Below are 18,409 nucleotides of genomic sequence, written 5' to 3'. Positions count from 1 at the left end.
ACTTTTAAGTCCATAAACAGTTATGAGACATCTAATTCTGAATGCATTGTGCAGAGGAGGGTTAGTGACTTAACTTTGTTGCAAATGGAGGGTACTTTCTGAGATTCATTTTTTCACAAAACAAACCTACACTTTGTTTTGCTTTTTTAGCCAGGCAAAATGCCCCTGGGGAAGCGGTTAAAGTATATTTCGGTGAATATTTTGGTAGTTTTTCAGCTACATGTTCAACAGCACCCTCTACCAATTTACTGCCTGACTAATAACCCTGGAGACCATAGTAAAACTGCCCCAAAATCGCTCTGGCAACAGCCTGTTCATTTGCGCTCATTCATCCAAAACACTGGCACCCATTGCATTGTTACATATAATTAACTCTGTTACGCAGGAGTTCGAGTTGGGCATTTCACAACCAGGAAACTCTTTTCCATAGAAGTACAGAGATAAGGCCTTTAGTTGCACGTTGTTTGTTCTCACAGAGTGCATTGTTTCAAAATTTTGATGCAACTTATTGTAAATTACAGATTGTTAATCAACCTGGTTTTTAAAACTGTAAATTTTTGATTGGCATGTATCACAATCATTCGTTGAATAATCATTACCAATTTGTATATGCTGTGCGGACTAATATACACAACACCATACACAGTTGCATTGTGTGAATAACAATAAACCATATTCCAACAAAGTTAAACATTTATATTACATTTTTATGATCACTTATATTTGAGAACGACATTGAAATTTCTACATGATGTCCACAATACTTCTATTGTTTTGGATGTCATTCATACAAGATGGTATATGCACTAGTAACATAAAACCACCATGACAAATCACAGAAACAAACCAAAATACACCAGCAAAACAAATGAAACAATAAAAAGTAAAGTCACGCTTACATTGTTTCAGAACAGAACAATAAAATGTGTAACAAAATTAAATCCATTGCAATAAGTTCTTAAAAATAAAACTTTAAATTGTTTTGTCAGCACAAGAAAAGAAATTCAAGCAAGCAGATATGAAGCAAAAAGTTTGTATTCCAAACAACTTCACAATTACTATAATCAAATAGTTTTTTCTTGTACCAGGCTGCATTTGTAGATATCAGTAAGAATATATATTCTTTTTCATTGAAGTAGTTTTTATTTCAATGTTATTTTAGTTCAGACTATACAGTGAAGGAAATCATGTTAAAACATACCATATGATGACAATACTTTAGGCTTACATATCAATATCATAAAAATGAAAAAAGATACAATTATAAATAATACAGCAGGCAATACACATAAGATCGAAAAAGGTAATTTTAAGTTTATTATTTACATTCACAACAAAAAATTATTTTGCAAAATGTTTAAACTGTATTTGGTCATCTGAACAGTATATCTAAAATTTAGGATCAGCAGATAAGACTTCACAGGAGTGCAGGCCAGGATATATTTTTTTAGGGAGTTTTTGATTCAGTTAAGACTCATCCTAAAACTGAAAAAGTTTATTTAATGAGTTTCCATGACATATTTAAATGCAAATAGGTTTTGTAATATTTATAACTGCTTACCATTGAACCAAACGGATTGTTAGGTTTATATGTTTGCTGGGGAGTTTGTTGGAATGTAGTTCCAGGTTGCATCACTACTTGATTGTTAGGATACATATTTACTCCCATTCCATACTATTATAAAATAACCCAAAATGGATCATGTACTTCAATTCTGATTTCTACTAATGTGTGATTAACTTATGTAACCTGTTGGTTCATTGGTGGAACGCCATAGCTGTGCATTGTTGGGTTGTAAGTTGGCAATGGTGTAAAAGGTGGAACAAAACTATTACCCCCAGTTAGTTTCCTTTCAGGCCTAGGTTGAAACTCCATATTAGCTCTGGAATAAATTTAACTCTTTTTTAGCCTATTTGTTGGTGCTTTGAAAAGGTTGTCCAATACCTCTGGCCACTGACAGTTAAGTTTGCCATAACATTTGCGAGTGAAGATTCCAAATTTGAATTGCTTGCTGGTTGTTGATTAGCATTAATAGGGTTAACCTGCTGGTTTGCTTGTGAAACTGATGAAGTCGGCATCAATAATGCAGGTGATGAAAAGGCATTGTCTCCTGAAAAATAGCATTAACAAAATAACATATTCCTATGGAAACTATTATTGCTTACCAGGAACATTGGAAAATGGAGAATTATTGAAAAGATTAGTACTTTGATTTCCAACTTGACTGTTTTGTGTATCTGTAACAAACACTTATAAATTGAAATATGTACTTAAAAACACAAATACTTACAGTTGTTTGTTTGAAAACCAGCATGCTGATTGCTGACAAACAAATTTCCATTGTTTTGTTGTGGATTAGAAGGGTGTGAAGTAGAGGAGTCCAGAAGGTCAAAATTAGATAGTATCTTCATGTAACAAACAGAATTGTAAAATAAATAACAACTCACACCTGTACTTAATTCATCACTTGTGACTGGTATGAACAGGGTAAGAAAAAATATTCACAGAAATATGCTATATTTTCCTACATCGATATTAGTATGGCGTTCATCCTTCGGTTTAGTAGTTTCATTGATGTTTTCTTGTGTTTGCTGTTGAACATCAAACTCATGTCTTTTTTTGAAAGCATTTAATCGTTTTTCTTCCTCTTCAATTGCATTCTGTAATGAAAAGGTCAATATTTTGGCGAACATTGGGACCAGTGCTAATGCCATTCTGATATTGCAAAGTGTCCAGTAGTTGTTTAAAACCGACTTATTGCAGACTATTCTATTGATGAAAGATTTTATTACCAGGATAACAGTTTTATTTTGTTTTTACCAAATGCTGAAGTTCATCGTTGCTTTTAATACTGGAACCAAACTCTTCAATTACAGTATCTTTTGTGGCTTGCCTAAGTACACAAACGTTTGAGATATAGTCATAACAAAAAAAAACTTTTCTTGAGTTAAGTTATTAAAATAACCACAAAAATAAATAAAAACTCATCCAGAATGCTACAATGGTCAGATATTACTCATCATCGCACATTTACAGACACAACCTTTAATACAAAAACACTTACTTAACAACAACTTTTTTTCCTTCTAGTGCAGCCAAGTGTTGCTCAAGTGCATCCAACAGACTGCTTGGTGCCTACATAACACAAAATCAAATGTTATGTTAAAATGCTATTTAGATAAAGCACTAGTTCAAAAAGTCTACCTCACCTTTGTAAGATCTGGAATATCACCTTTATCAATTCCGACCTGCTCAGCAACTTTCAGTAGCTCTGAAACTTTATTCATTCTTGTCAAAAACTTTTTATACAAATCCAGTGCTTCTTTACATTGTCCCTTTTTCATTTCGAAGTATTTTTCTAAAAATCATGTTATTTGTTACAATATCATTTGCAAGAAATTTGCTAATGCTTAAATTTTGGATCATGAGTTTGGGTGAAAATACTTATAATAAATAGCTCTTTTTTTACTGGTATGGCAAATGTTTATGTTGCAGTTAAGTTAACAAGCTAAAAATCTAATGTTTTCTAGTGTGGCTGTCAGTCCATTGTTGAAACAATTACCACAACCTAAAAAAGTCAAGAATGCTTCTCTTATTAGGTTAAAATCCACACCTTGCATAACTCTGACCTTGTTCTATTGACTGAACCACATCTAAGTGGTGCAAATGGCCTAGTAAACATAACACATCAAAGTATACTAGGAGGTGGGAGCAAAAAGAAAATAAATGTGTTTTAATGAAAAAGCAAAACACATATAATAAAACATCTGAAGTATTTAAACCCGCCTACCAAGCAAGTTAATCACTCCATCATTGTAGCAAGCAAACAACCTGATCAAGTCTTTGAAAAGCAACATAAAGGCAGCATTTATGACCCCATTCAAAAGTTCATTAGGTGTTGCCTAAAAAAACATCAAAAAACAAACTAAAAATATGGATCATAAACAGAAGAAACTGAAGGATTTCAATCCAGTTTATCTTGTGGTGACCTAAATTCCTTTGCTGCAGACAGTACAGGTGGTATAAATAGAACAAACTTTTTTTGTAAGTTGCTTCACAAAAACTTTGACACTAAATTATAATAACACAGAAGATGCTAAAAACCACAAAAATCTTGTGAATGATTGTCAATTTTGAAATAGACACTATGTCAGCGGTTCCCAGGGGTTGGGTGGACCACCAAGCGATCCATGGAAATCGTCAAATAGTTTCAAGAAATCAGTAACCTAGCAAGTCCAGTCATCTTGTTAAATTTTATATGTATTGTGCCTTTTGTGTTTTCACATTTTGTTTTTTGTTGATTTTCAAATACATTTTACAATGCCTATGTCTTAAACTTACATCAAATTCCAACAAGGCATCTAATTGTTGCTGAATAACTGGTAGTGTTTTCAACAACTTCTCTGTATCCAACAGCCTTACAACACCATCAGTTTTTCTGTAAAAATGTGAGCAAACTTGTATTACACTTCAAATCAATGATCAATATAGCACTTGTACTGTGTCAGCCATCGCTTACTTATATTTCTGATTTGTATTTTTTAATTAAACTAAATTTTCACTTAAAAATGTTTTTGAAAACTCTAGTACACACACATACACATTGATTTATGTTTTCATCAATATGAAAAACTTAGCTGGCACAAAAAGGTAATATTTGTACAATAGAACATCTGTTGTCAGACACAAATTCTTACCCTCTTTTTACTCGTGTGAAATCATAGGCAACTAATCTGTAGGAAATTGCCTTTTCATTAAGATACTTGGAATATCTTCGAATGTATGTTGACATATCATAACCTCAAGATAAAATTGATTTAGGTTTATTGCATATCATAAAATAAAACACAATTTATCGATGACATCTTTTGGAATACTGCTGCTCATATTTTAAATTGAAAGAGTGCCCTCAAATAATTTACATTATTTGTTAAAACAATGTTTTATTGAAAATAGTCCACACCGAGGGCATTAAACATGGCTGCTTTGCTTTGATGACACAAACTAGATTTAAATAATAATTGCAAGTGAAGGTATGTGTGATGTATACTTGAAATACAGTTTATGCTTACCTTGGACTCCTGTCCTGTCTAAAAACTGATTTAAATGAAACAGTGAGTTTCGTGATGCAAGGTGCTGCAAATACCTCTGAAAAAACGATATTAATTAGTGCAGAGTAACAAGAAGCTACAAAAATCAATATAGGCTAACAGTACTGCACAGTTGACCTTGATAATTTACAATGCACATAGTTTCGTTTTATGATTATTTAGTTTACCTCATTTCCATAGCACATTAGATGGTGGTTAGTTATCAACGACTTAAAAACAATAACCCATTTTGGTTGTTTGCTCCGCTCTATTAAAATGTCTGCAAGCTCTGGAATGCTGACATTTGGTTCATTTGTCAGGGAGTTCAGATCTGCCAGAAATATACTGGTGAAACTTTCAAATAGTTTTGCTGCTATGAGATCACGAATATGGATGTATGCAGCAGTAACATGCAATTACTTCCCACTTTATTCAGTGTGAATACCAACAATTTTGTTGTATAGAAATTATTTTAATTAAGAAAGTACAGATAAAACTAAATTATCACATTACAATTAAAGCTTTTATTATTATGAATAAGTAGCTCCAGATACACTAACATATAGATAAAACAAACAATTTTACACAAATAAACTTCTAACTTATGGGAATTGCAAAAACATATTTATTGCAACATTTAATCACTAACAACACAACATTCTTACAATCCAAATGCTTTTTTTTGGGTCCCATAACCTCACTGGTGGTTGCTTTACAAACACTTTTTGACATATCTGACCCAATTATAGTGTGTTGGGCAGCAACAATCCTATCACCAATGCTTTGTCCAGCCATTTTTATTCAATACACTAAAAAAAATACTCTTTTCAGAAATGGGATAAGCAGAAATATTCTAAAACTGTTTCCTTCTAATAATACCCAACATGATAAACCAAGTTGTGTTGCTGAGAGCGATAGAACAACAGAAAAAATAGATTTGTAAATTTTCATTCATAACCTTTACTTTCGAGATTATGTTAAGTCAGAAATTATGGATTAAACTATGTGCAACTGAGTGTTTTTTTTATGCAATTGTTTGGTATATTTTTATGAATGTAAAACTATCTTGATTATCATTTAAACACTTGCTAAACTACAAAATTTGTTTTAGACCTTTAAGTGCTTTCGCAAAGATTCCTTTTTTTTCAAAAACAAGTATTTTGACTATATATTACTCATTAACAGTACACTCAACAAAAAATTGAAACCTTTCAAGGCAATCTGACAGAAGTAACGGCATGTGTGTTTTAGTGTATGCTAAAGATCATAACGTTGTCAACAGTATAGTAACATTATTTATCAAAAATTTGCTGTTGTATTTGAAAAAAGAGTAAATGGTAGGACTGTTCATGACTTTTGACACAAAAAGCCTGGAAAGTAATATTTTAGGTTAAAACAACCAAAATAATGTGTTGCTTGCAGAAAGTTAAATGAAAGCCACAATTTGTAATCTAGTGACTGGCAAGTTGGGGAAGATTGCAAAACATGCTGATATTGTGACAGTCACAACTTTCAAGGTTATAGTTTTGTATTCATTGAAGGAATGCATTTGTGTTTCCATTGGGCAGAGTTGTCCACAAAAACCTCTGAAGTGTTTACTTTTTGATAAGTTGGTTGTGATAATGAGGAGATCGCAGTTGACAAACCTTTGTCTGATAATAATTTTCCTGTTTTAAAATAAGGCAATACAGGGGAAAGAGAAAAAAAATACTTTTTAACAACATGCATTGACTGTTTGGTACTCTCTTCAAGGCTTATAAAATTGACTTGTATAATCAGCCAAATTCACTAGCATTAAATGACAATACAAAGACATGTACACATATCTGCAACCACATGTTATTACAACTACAAGTTTTGAAGCATCAAAAGCATCGGGTATCAGCATCAAATGTAAAATACCAGTAGAGAAATCCCTAGTGTTAAAGTACAAAACTCTGAGTTTACAAACTTTGTATTAACATAAAAACTGGTAAGCTGGTCAGAAACAGATTCTTACACTCTGTGGTGGGACAATCCGTTGAGTACATATAACTAGGTACTGAACAACAGAGACTAACCAAGCAATGCGACCTATGGCCAAAATATTAGCTCAGGTGTCACCTAAATTGTATAGAAGCAAAAGAGCCATAATATTCATTGAGCTGCAGACAGTAAGACACACCCTGTCTCAGCCTTTTGAGGCCTCATCAATTTAACTGGTAAATGTTGCACTGAACTAGTTGGTAAGTTAGCCAGGAACAGTTTTTTTTGTATTAGTACAATTTGCTGACCACAAATAACTAGGTAGCAGCAAGTTAAGTGCAACAGTCATCAGCTGCACTGACGAGACCTTGTAGGTCTAAATAAATATTATTACCTCTTTTGCTTCTATGTGGAGAAAAGACAACATATTTCTTCAGGCTTATTAGATATTCCACAAAATTCAAAATTTCTTGCTTAAATGTTATATGGACAAACATATAAGAGACACAACGATTGCTATATACTGCACCTCAAACAAGTTTCTTAACTGCGAGCAACACTTTTAATTTAAGCTATTGAAAGTAGTGATTTGGTGCAGTTTTGGTAAGACAAACATAGTCTAATATTCCACATGTTTAAATCTATTAGGCTACTTCACCCGTTTACCATCATAAAATATATTTTGCTGTCAGACTGCTGTCTTACTTGTTTCACACAATTCTACATTTTATGTAAACAAATATGTGGCAGCAATTAATCCAAAATAAATAGGCTAACTTAATTACATCAGTCGTAATAATAGGTTATGAGATCACTGTTTTAGCAACAAGCCTAATTTTTCACAAGCTGGTAAAGTATGTTGTAGTAATTGTCGATCGTGCCAGCTGACGTCATGCAATATAATACGTCATTCCGTTAGCTGCATCACAAGCTCATAAATGCAAGCCCGAAGTTTTTCTTTCTACCCGAAGGCCCAAACCCGACTTTGATCGCGAGCGCAAAACAATGGCATATGCGGTCAGGTACAACACCCACAAATGACAACCGGTGTCTTCAGTAAATTTCACATCAGCATTGTATATTTTGTTGTAAACTAGGCAAAAACAAATAAACAAACGCAACACAAGACCTATTAACAAATGCAAATGCTGTCTTATTATTCAAGATAGTCAAACAATTCAGATATAAAATTGTCTATCACGCTATCCCTATAGTTTTGCCAAATTAAATGATGTTTGAAAGTAAATAACCAGATGTCAAATAATATAGGCTAATGTTCAAATTTCATGGATGGTGTGTTGAAAATTCGCTATGATGGTGCCATTTATCTCTGCATGTGTTCGGTTGATTGGAATCAGTGATATGTCTGTGAGGCCGGTTTACGAAGCGAAGCGTATCCCTTAGTTTTGTTCCGGTCGCGATGGAAAACGAAATTTAATGTTGTTCTGCTGTAGCCTATATAAACCAGGAAACCTATCAGAGTGTGATAAAGGACAAAACGGAGGCAATCCCATTTTTTCGGTGGAGCCTAGCATTGACGATAAAAATCACTACGTTTTAAAGCTAAAAATTGTGTTCATTGGGCTTCTTTTGCTATTAGGGCCTTTCCAATGGGAGTAAACAAACTGTGCAAAACGTTTAAAAAGCTTTGTTTAATCCGATCGTACCACTAGCATGCGGAAAACTGGAAGGTCAATAACTATTCAGCAGAAGTCGCCGCGGAGCACAAAGCGAATGTTTGACAACGGATTTTTGTAATCACGTTGTCACGTTCGTCATAGTTGTGTATTTTTCAAAACAAAAAATAAATACTTTTTTCATCACAACCTGTTCCGCAAATACTTTTCCCAAGTCAAATTACCAACATTGTACAAAAAAACATACGGCTTGTGGCGTGCTTGCTCTTTATTCGTAGTAAATCCAATGATGCGAAATGACGTGACACATGACACGTGAGAGAATCGCAAGAAAAGGGCAACACGCATTGAAACTAACACAGCCCGCGACGGTACATCTTTACAACATATTATGTCGCTACAGGCTAACAGATACTGCCAGCAAACGTATATATAATCTCTAGAAATCTGAAATGCAACATTTTCGGAGAAAAGTGCTGGTTGATAAAAGTGCCTTCTTGGGATGCTGCTAACATACATTTACGATAATATGCGGCTGTCTGTAGGCCACTCCTAAACAAGCGTGATAGCGAAACTTGGTTTGGACGAATTTTGGCGGTATAGTAATAAAACGCGGCTTGGCCGAATTAGGCCGTCAAGTATTTTGACCATCTCGCAATCCTGCTTTTTTCCCGGCAGTTGAATTATCAGGACTGACTATTAAATAATTTGTTGCTGCCTATTATACGTTTGGATAACTGTTCCTCCATTTCCTCACCCATCGTGGCGGAGCTTCTCGTCAAACAGCATCACTTTAGGGTTTACAGTGCATATAGTCCAATCTTTTGGGACCAGCAGCAGTCGCAAAAACCTCTTCATGTAGAGACTCTGAACGTCCGGTCTGCGGTATATTGATGTCAGCACGAAGACTGTAGGTATAAAGTAAAATTACAAATAAACTTGTTGTGGTTGGGTACCACTTTGAGGTAAAACAATTTCGACGCGTACCACCTGGTTGAGTGATACAAACTAACCAAGCGGATTAAGTAACGAATATTTTAAGATCATTTAAGATTTTTCAAATTCGAACCATACCCGAAATTACTATAAGGTGCTCGCGTACCACCTGCAATGCCGACGTGTACCACCAGTGGTACGCGAACCACCGGTTGGGAAACACTGATATAAGTGCTGAGTATGCTAATAACCAACGCGCTGCTCATTGACATGTTTGTTCTGTATTGCTCCACAAGCTGCCACACTTTCTAGAATTTTAACACTTAGCTGTTAGCTCGTAATTAGGGTCATGATTTTAATATTTTCTAAAATTTCGTACCAATCTCTGCAACTTTTGGCGAAAGATGTCCGTTTGAAGTTTTGTCGACAGTCGTCTTACTGGTCCAACTTTGTTTTGTCGCAGGCCAAAAAAAACAGTTTATCCCGCTGGCCAGTATTTTTCGGAGGATTGTTGTTGACATTAGCTTAACACATAAATTTTTCGAAAATCTTGATTACGCATACCAAATCATCTTATAAACCTCAGGGGTAGATTGCGTTGCTTCTAGCATAGTATACTCTATACTATGCCTCTATTTACATAGATTGTGTGACGTGTCGAAAGATAGAGCTAATGCTATTTCTATAGATTGCGTGGTTCTCAATAATTTTTGTGCGACAAAAAAGAAATAGTTTTTGCGACCTCTAGTAAACTACGGTGGCCCACAAGTGCCACCGCGAAATATTAACGAAGCGCGAAATATATTTTCACTGCGCGAAATATTTTGAGACTGCGCGAAATATATTTTCACTGCGCGAAATATTTTAAGACTGCGTGAAATATATTTTCACCGCGCAAAATATATTTCGAGATCGCGAAATATATTTGCACTGCGCGAAATATTTTTTCACCGCGCGAAATATATTTTGACTGCGCGAAATATATTTGCACTGCGCGAAATATATTTTCACCGCGCGAAATATATTTTGACTGCGCGAAATATATTTGCACTGCGCGAAATATATTTTCACCGCGCGAAATATATTTTGACTGCGCGAAATATATTTTCGGTCCCTCTAAAAACCCATTGTAGGCATCGTAGGCATCGTGGGCATCGTAGGCATCGTAGGCATCGTAGGCATCGTAGGCATCGTAGGCATCGTAGGCATCGTAGGCATCGTAGGCATCGTAGGCATCGTAGGCATCGTAGGCATCGTAGGCATCGTAGGCATCGTAGGCATCGTAGGCATCGTAGGCATCGTAGGCATCGTAGGCATCGTAGGCATCGTAGGCATCGTAGGCATCGTAGGCATCGTAGGCATCGTAGGCATCGTAGGCATCGTAGGCATCGTAGGCATCGTAGGCATCGTAGGCATCGTAGGCATCGTAGGCATCGTAGGCATCGTAGGCATCGTAGGCATCGTAGGCATCGTAGGCATCGTAGGCATCGTAGGCATCGTAGGCATCGTAGGCATCGTAGGCATCGTAGGCATCGTAGGCATCGTAGGCATCGTAGGCATCGTAGGCATCGTAGGCATCGTAGGCATCGTAGGCATCGTAGGCATCGTAGGCATCGTAGGCATCGTAGGCATCGTAGGCATCGTAGGCATCGTAGGCATCGTAGGCATCGTAGGCATCGTAGGCATCGTAGGCATCGTAGGCATCGTAGGCATCGTAGGCATCGTAGGCATCGTAGGCATCGTAGGCATCGTAGGCATCGTAGGCATCGTAGGCATCGTAGGCATCGTAGGCATCGTAGGCATCGTAGGCATCGTAGGCATCGTAGGCATCGTAGGCATCGTAGGCATCGTAGGCATCGTAGGCATCGTAGGCATTGAGCCTAGGCATTGTAAGCATCGTAGGCATCGTAGGCATCGTAGGCATCGTAGGCATCGTAGGCATCGTAGGCATCGTAGGCATCGTAGGCATCGTAGGCATCGTAGGCATCGTAGGCATCGTAGGCATCGTAGGCATCGTAGGCATCGTAGGCATCGTAGGCATCGTAGGCATCGTAGGCATCGTAGGCATCGTAGGCATCGTAGGCATCGTAGGCATCGTAGGCATCGTAGGCATCGTAGGCATCGTAGGCATCGTAGGCATCGTAGGCATCGTAGGCATCGTAGGCATCGTAGGCATCGTAGGCATCGTAGGCATCGTAGGCATCGTAGGCATCGTAGGCATTGTACGCATAGAGTCTAGGCATCGTAAGCATTGTAGGCATTGAGTCTAGGCATTGGACTCTATGCGTACAATGCCTAGGCTCAATGCCTACGATGCCTAGACTCTACGCGTACAATGCCTTGGCTCAATGCCTAGGCTCAATGCCTACGATGCCTAGACTCTACGCGTACAATGCCTTGGCTCAATGCCTACGATGCCTATAAGACTCTACGCGTACAATGCCTAGGCTCAATGCCTACAATGCCTACGATGCCTATAAGACTCTATGCGTACAATGCCTAGACTCAATACCTACAATGCCTACAATGCCTACGATGTCTACGATGCCTAGACTCTATGCGTACAATGCCTAGACTCAATGCCTACAATGCCTACGATGCCTAGACTCTATGCGTACAATGCCTAGACTCTATGCGTACAATGCCTAGACTCAATGCCTACAATGCCTACGATGCCTAGACTCTATGCGTACAATGCCTAGACTCTATGCGTACAATGCCTAGACTCTATGCGTACAATGCCTAGACTCAATGCCTACAATGCCTACGATGCCTAGACTCTATGCGTACAATGCCTAGACTCAATGCCTACAATGCCTACGATGCCTAGACTCTATGCGTACAATGCCTAGACTCAATGCCTACGATGCCTAGACTCTATGCGTACAATGCCTAGACTCAATGCCTACGATGCCTAGACTCTATGCGTACAATGCCTAGACTCAATGCCTACGATGCCTAGACTCTATGCGTACAATGCCTAGACTCAATACCTACAATGCCTACGATGCCTACGATGCCTACGATGCCTACGATGCCTACGATGCCTACGATGCCTACGATGCCTACGATGCCTACGATGCCTACGATGCCTACGATGCCTACGATGCCTACGATGCCTACGATGCCTACGATGCCTACGATGCCTACGATGCCTACGATGCCTACGATGCCTACGATGCCTACGATGCCTACGATGCCTACGATGCCTACGATGCCTACGATGCCTACGATGCCTACGATGCCTACGATGCCTACGATGCCTACGATGCCTACGATGCCTACGATGCCTACGATGCCTACGATGCCTACGATGCCTACGATGCCTACGATGCCTACGATGCCTACGATGCCTACGATGCCTACGATGCCTACGATGCCTACGATGCCTACGATGCCTACGATGCCTACGATGCCTACGATGCCTACGATGCCTACGATGCCTACGATGCCTACGATGCCTACGATGCCTACGATGCCTACGATGCCTACGATGCCTACGATGCCTACGATGCCTACGATGCCTACGATGCCTACGATGCCTACGATGCCTACGATGCCTACGATGCCTACGATGCCTACGATGCCTACGATGCCTACGATGCCTACGATGCCTACGATGCCTACGATGCCTACGATGCCTACGATGCCTACGATGCCTACGATGCCTACGATGCCTACGATGCCTACGATGCCTACGATGCCTACGATGCCTACGATGCCTACGATGCCTACGATGCCTACGATGCCTACGATGCCTACGATGCCTACGATGCCTACGATGCCTACGATGCCTACGATGCCTACGATGCCTACGATGCCTACGATGCCTACGATGCCTACGATGCCTACGATGCCTACGATGCCTACGATGCCTACGATGCCTACGATGCCTACGATGCCTACGATGCCTACGATGCCTACGATGCCTACGATGCCTACGATGCCTACGATGCCTACGATGCCTAAGATGCATACGATGCCTACGATGCCTACGATGCCTACGATGCCTACGATGCTTACGATTACGATGCCTACGATGCCTACGATGCCTACGATGCCTACGATGCCTACGATGCCTACGATGCCTACGATGCTTACGATGCCTAGGCTCAATGCCTACGATGCCTACAATGCCTACAATGGTATTTTAGAGGCACCCATATATTTTCACCGCGCGAAATATATTTTTACTGCGCGAAATATATTTGCACTGCGCGAAATATATTTGCGCTGTGCGGTGTATATTTTCTTCGCGCGAAATATGTTGTTAGTTTTTATTAGAAATGCCTGGCGGGAAGTCTAGTTGTTTCAAGTTTTCACGTACATCTATATGCTATAGTCTGTGCATTTAAGTTCAAATAGAAAAATAGTTTGAGTGTTTTATCCCTATTTGTAATCATGTACTGCACAAATTGTGGAAGGCTACTTTTTCAAGAACACTTGTATTGTGCACATTGCGGACGCGGTAAGTGGTTTATTCTTTAATTGTCGTTTATCAGGCTTGTCAATCTGTTGTTTTGAGGTAACATTCTTGTAAATGTTAATATATCAGACAGACATATATGCCAGTAAAATAATATTGTGCAAGTATAATTAGATTGATTCTGTGTTGCAGAGAAAGCCCATGGCAGCAATCATCCTACTTTGTCTAAATCTGAAAATGAGGGTTCTGTGATGGAAAATGTTAATTCCAGTATAAATGGTTAGTATGCCAAACAACCTGTAGCTGAACAACTTTGGTTAACTTTGCAAAACAAAACTTTAATAATACATGTAAAATCTACAGGTACATCATCCATGAAACGCAAAAGTGCAACAGAAATTTTGCCATTTAGTGAATTTAAAGCAATGAAAGGCTCACAATGGAAGCAAAGAGTGTCGAAAAAGGATGAAAATGAGGAAGTGTGTATTAACATAGGCATGCTTGAATATGGAGGGAAAGATTTTAAGTTGAAGCCAGTTCGGGGTCAATCCATTATAATTAATGTTGGAAGAAAAGAGTGTGTTCAATCCATACTGAATAAAGCCAAAGAACGGTACTTTCAATTTTATCCAAAGAGTCAAAGACATGGTGCAGTATACCATCTTGCTTTTAAAGATGGACGAATTGTTGAAGTATTGCCTGGAACAAATGAGCCATTCACTCTAGTCAAATACAAGGAGAGCATTGGTAAAGATTACAAGAAGATCATGTTATATCTACTTGAATGTGACAGTGAAGATGATGAAACAAATGATTCAAGTAACATTGAATGCTCTGGTAATGGAAAACAATCTCCCTCTATTCTACAAAGTTCATTGCCTGATTTTACTGATTACTTTGATTGTAGTGAACTGGACAATATTATTGGCAATCAATGTGATTTGTTAGCCCCAAAACTCGAAAGGCATGATGGCAAAAAATTCAATGATTTGAATGCTGCACTAGAGTCGTTGCATAAAAAAGTTGATGATTTAGACCAGTTGTTTATTTGTGTGCGCCGTGGGGCTCATATTCAACGTCAACTTAACTTGTGGAAAAGAGAAACCAAAAAGAAATCAGCAGAAAAGAAATTGGTTGTCCAATTTCAAGGTGAGACAGGGATTGATTCTGGTGCAATGGCTAAGGAGTTCTTTAGTCTTGTTTTGCAAAGTATTTGTGAACAATTCTTTCCTGATGGTGCCCCAGTTGACTCAATGCTTCATGTCCAAAATGGACATTTCAAAGCATGTGGTGAAATAATAGCTGCAAGTTTGGTGCAAGGTGGGCCTGCTCCACATTGCTTACACCCAAATGTGTTCACAATTCTTGCTAACATGGATTCAGTTGATATAACCAAACTAAATCTTGACCAACACTTTACTGAGAATGAAGTTCAACTGATACAGAGAGTTTGTGCTGACCCACTTGTTCATACTGACATAATTACAGAAAATGGATACACAGGCAAAATCAATATTGATAGCGCTAGTGAAATTAGTCGCACAATCATGGTAAGCATCACTAATAAGCGGCTTTGCTACCTCAAAGAGTTTGCTTCAGGGCTGAGTCTGTTTGGTTTGTTCAATGTTGTCAAAAATAATGCCTTACTTTTTGCACCATTATTCATTCCAGGCAAATTGACTGTTGATGCCAATTATGTGTCAAGTTTACTGCAACCGCAATATTCCTCAAAAAATTCCACAAAGCGGTGCGTAGAGGAGAAGATAATGGATAACTTTCAAGATTTCTTGAACTATATTGAGGATAACTGTATTCGGGCCCCCACAGAAGAGGTTTTGGCTTACTGCTGTACTAACAGTGAAAATGAAGTCAATGTAGAAAATATTGGAGAGACAATGACTGCAGCAGCTGATTGTACTCCAGCTGGTGTGCTAGGTTGGCTAACAGGCCAAAAACATAGGCCAATATTTGGTGACAGTTTGTCCATATCTGTGGAATTTAATCATGACTGCATGAGCAACAACCCAAACCACACCATCTGTTTTCCTGTTGTTGGCGCATGTGCGAAAACAATTACGCTCCCTACAAAACATATGGAAGAACTTCAAGATTTCAAATCCATCTTTATTACAGCAATGTCCAATGGCCAGGCATTTGGTTTACATTGAAAAAATTATTCTATTTCATTGTTTATATTCATAAGTAGTTGTCACTTCATTGCATGTTTCAAGTGTTATATGGCAAAACAGCAATTTATATTTTTTACGTTCTCACTATTGTGTTCGTGACCGTCAGCATTGTCGAAGCAAAATTAGTGTTTTATTTTTTTATTCAACTGCCTCCTGTTTGTTTTGGTGAAACGTATTTCATCCTTTTATACCAAAATTGTTTTTACCTGACACTTACTATTGCATTTTTGAGGTACTGCTGCATAATTGTGAGATTTTTGTGCCACTGCTACTTGCCACTGTACATTTATGCACTCACTTTTCTTCATTTACACTGCATGCTGTCTTTCACACTTTTCTATTCCATCATCTGTTCGCAATACAATGGGAAAAAAATTCGATTTGTATCCTAGCATTTACAAACCACCTCTTTTAGATTCTAGTAGTGCAGTACGCTGATTGTTAATCAGTGAGTAAAAAAACAATTTTTCACAAAGTTGCCTGTGTTTGTTGATGTAATTTGACAATTAACATACTTGCACTAACAACAAAGTTCAATATACTGAAGTACAAACATGCATAAATGGCTGTGTACTTTGACTTTTTATTCTTTTGCAACCTCCATTATCCCTTTGTACATTGCCAGTGCTTCTGCACAAGAGACAAATCCAAGTTCAGTTCGAACATAGTCAAAATATTCCTCATATTCGTTCACTTCTTCGGGTGGGGAAATATCATTGCACACCACTTGAAATTTCTCTTGTGAGACTGCATTTATCATGTCTGCTCTTCCACCATACCTTTCTGGCATTAAGTAAAGTAAATTTGGGCGACCAGCTATAACATTGTGTCTTGATTTTCGTATTCGATGACTATTCCAGTGATCCATTACAAAATTTAAGTCACTTTGTAGAACTTTGGAGAAGCAATACCACACACACTCCTTGCTTAAAGGAAGTGAATAATCAACAACACCTTTAAACTCGAGATCACCAAAAAAGTTTCGCCACCAAGAAGTACGAAACTTGCACAATGTTGACCACCAACTTTCAATTCTCTGATTCCTTGGTGAAGGAACGTATCGATGTGCATTGATACTGTTTCTGAAAAAGCACTGTGCTGCTGCCAATATCCCATTTTCTGTGCCCAAATCAGACACAATTTGCACTGGACAACCTTGTACATGTGAAACAGTTCTAAGGTACATGGAAGCTATAGTGTGTGGGCATTTATTGGAGCGTATAACATGAAGCCATAGGACCTTACGACTAAAACCATCAATGGCTGCATGTATGGAAAAACCAAATGGCTTTAATTTATCATAACCATCTATATGCCAGGCATAATTAGGCCCTGGATTGTTATACTCTCTGCGCTTCAGACGATGGCCCCTCCTGAGTTCACAGCCATCAGGATCAATTTTATTCAAAACTTCTGCAACAAAGGATCTTGGAACTCTCAAACCCTCCATCTCCAAACCATGCCACACAGAACGGTACCCCCCACATGAAGATGGACCTTCTAAAATTTCTTTGATTCGTTTTTCAGCATCATTTATAATATTCGGATCTTTTTGCCAAGCACCACGTCTATGCAGCCCCATTTCTTGTAAGCGTCTTTTCAAGGTTCTCAAACTGAAAGTTACATTGTGGTAATTTTGCAACAAATGCAAAATTTCAGAGTGTTCATATCCTAGTTGAAAGTAGTGGGTGATGAGGTGTGTTTCATCAAAGGTGGTCCCTGCAAGGAAAAATTGTATTGTCCAAACCGAAATAACAAAATTGCAATGAATGTAGGCCAACTGGAAATACACAATACAAACACACTTACCATGGCCACAATGGGTACAAAATGAATGATCAAGTCCCACATAGTGATCACAATTTAAACAATTCATTCAATTGAACAGTCCCTGCCAACAACTGGAGTAGGTAAATGCTTACTTAGCTGATATAGTCGGTCACCCGTCGTGCAAAAATACGAACGGAGTGAAATCAACGAGAACCTGGCCAGTCACTACATTTTGCGTCACAAGAAATATATTTCGCGCGATGTAAATATATTTCGCGCGATGTAAATATATTTCGCGCGATGTAAATATATTTCGCGCGATGTAAATATATTTCGCGCGATGTAAATATATTTCGCGCGATGTAAATATATTTCGCGCAGTGAAAATATATTTC

At 38.2% G+C, this 18,409-nt stretch overlaps 3 protein-coding genes across 5 annotated transcripts; 1 reads left to right on the top strand and 2 right to left on the bottom strand.

Moving 5' to 3' along the window:
• Positions 1 to 402: 402 nt before the first annotated feature.
• On the bottom strand, positions 403 to 8,044 carry LOC145894149 (phosphatidylinositol-binding clathrin assembly protein LAP-like). 3 transcript variants are annotated; one of them, XM_082982623.1, is made up of 17 exons: positions 7,451 to 8,044; positions 5,757 to 5,900; positions 5,280 to 5,422; positions 5,074 to 5,149; positions 4,699 to 4,801; positions 4,343 to 4,439; positions 3,792 to 3,903; positions 3,211 to 3,359; positions 3,066 to 3,136; positions 2,822 to 2,894; positions 2,530 to 2,661; positions 2,292 to 2,406; positions 2,167 to 2,238; positions 1,946 to 2,111; positions 1,751 to 1,883; positions 1,562 to 1,675; positions 405 to 1,485 (listed from the first exon to the last, which is right to left on the bottom strand). In XM_082982623.1, the coding sequence occupies exons 2-17, from the start codon at positions 5,884 to 5,886 to the stop codon at positions 1,480 to 1,482; spliced, it is 1,692 nt and encodes a 563-aa protein (XP_082838749.1). In that variant the 5' UTR covers positions 5,887 to 5,900; positions 7,451 to 8,044; the 3' UTR covers positions 405 to 1,479. The 3 variants fall into 3 exon arrangements, with proteins under 3 accessions (XP_082838750.1, XP_082838749.1, XP_082838748.1); XM_082982624.1 differs by having other exon boundaries at positions 403 to 1,485; positions 1,946 to 2,108; positions 5,757 to 8,044; XM_082982622.1 differs by having other exon boundaries at positions 5,757 to 8,044.
• A 5,907-nt stretch (positions 8,045 to 13,951) lies between these two features.
• On the top strand, positions 13,952 to 16,530 carry LOC145895057 (uncharacterized). Its single transcript, XM_082983804.1, has 3 exons — positions 13,952 to 14,097; positions 14,248 to 14,334; positions 14,419 to 16,530. The coding sequence occupies exons 1-3, from the start codon at positions 14,031 to 14,033 to the stop codon at positions 16,221 to 16,223; spliced, it is 1,959 nt and encodes a 652-aa protein (XP_082839930.1). The 5' UTR covers positions 13,952 to 14,030; the 3' UTR covers positions 16,224 to 16,530.
• A 190-nt stretch (positions 16,531 to 16,720) lies between these two features.
• Positions 16,721 to 18,356, bottom strand: LOC145894840 (uncharacterized). The gene is made up of 2 exons (XM_082983500.1): positions 18,054 to 18,356; positions 16,721 to 17,963 (listed from the first exon to the last, which is right to left on the bottom strand). Exons 1-2 carry the CDS (start codon positions 18,118 to 18,120, stop codon positions 16,828 to 16,830), a joined length of 1,203 nt encoding a protein of 400 aa, XP_082839626.1. The 5' UTR covers positions 18,121 to 18,356; the 3' UTR covers positions 16,721 to 16,827.
• Between the last annotated feature and the right edge of the window lie 53 nt (positions 18,357 to 18,409).

Source organism: Ascidia mentula, chromosome 3 (assembly GCF_947561715.1).
Source record: "Ascidia mentula chromosome 3, kaAscMent1.1, whole genome shotgun sequence".
NCBI lineage: Eukaryota > Metazoa > Chordata > Ascidiacea > Phlebobranchia > Ascidiidae > Ascidia > Ascidia mentula.
This window is presented reverse-complemented; position numbering and strand designations above follow the sequence as displayed.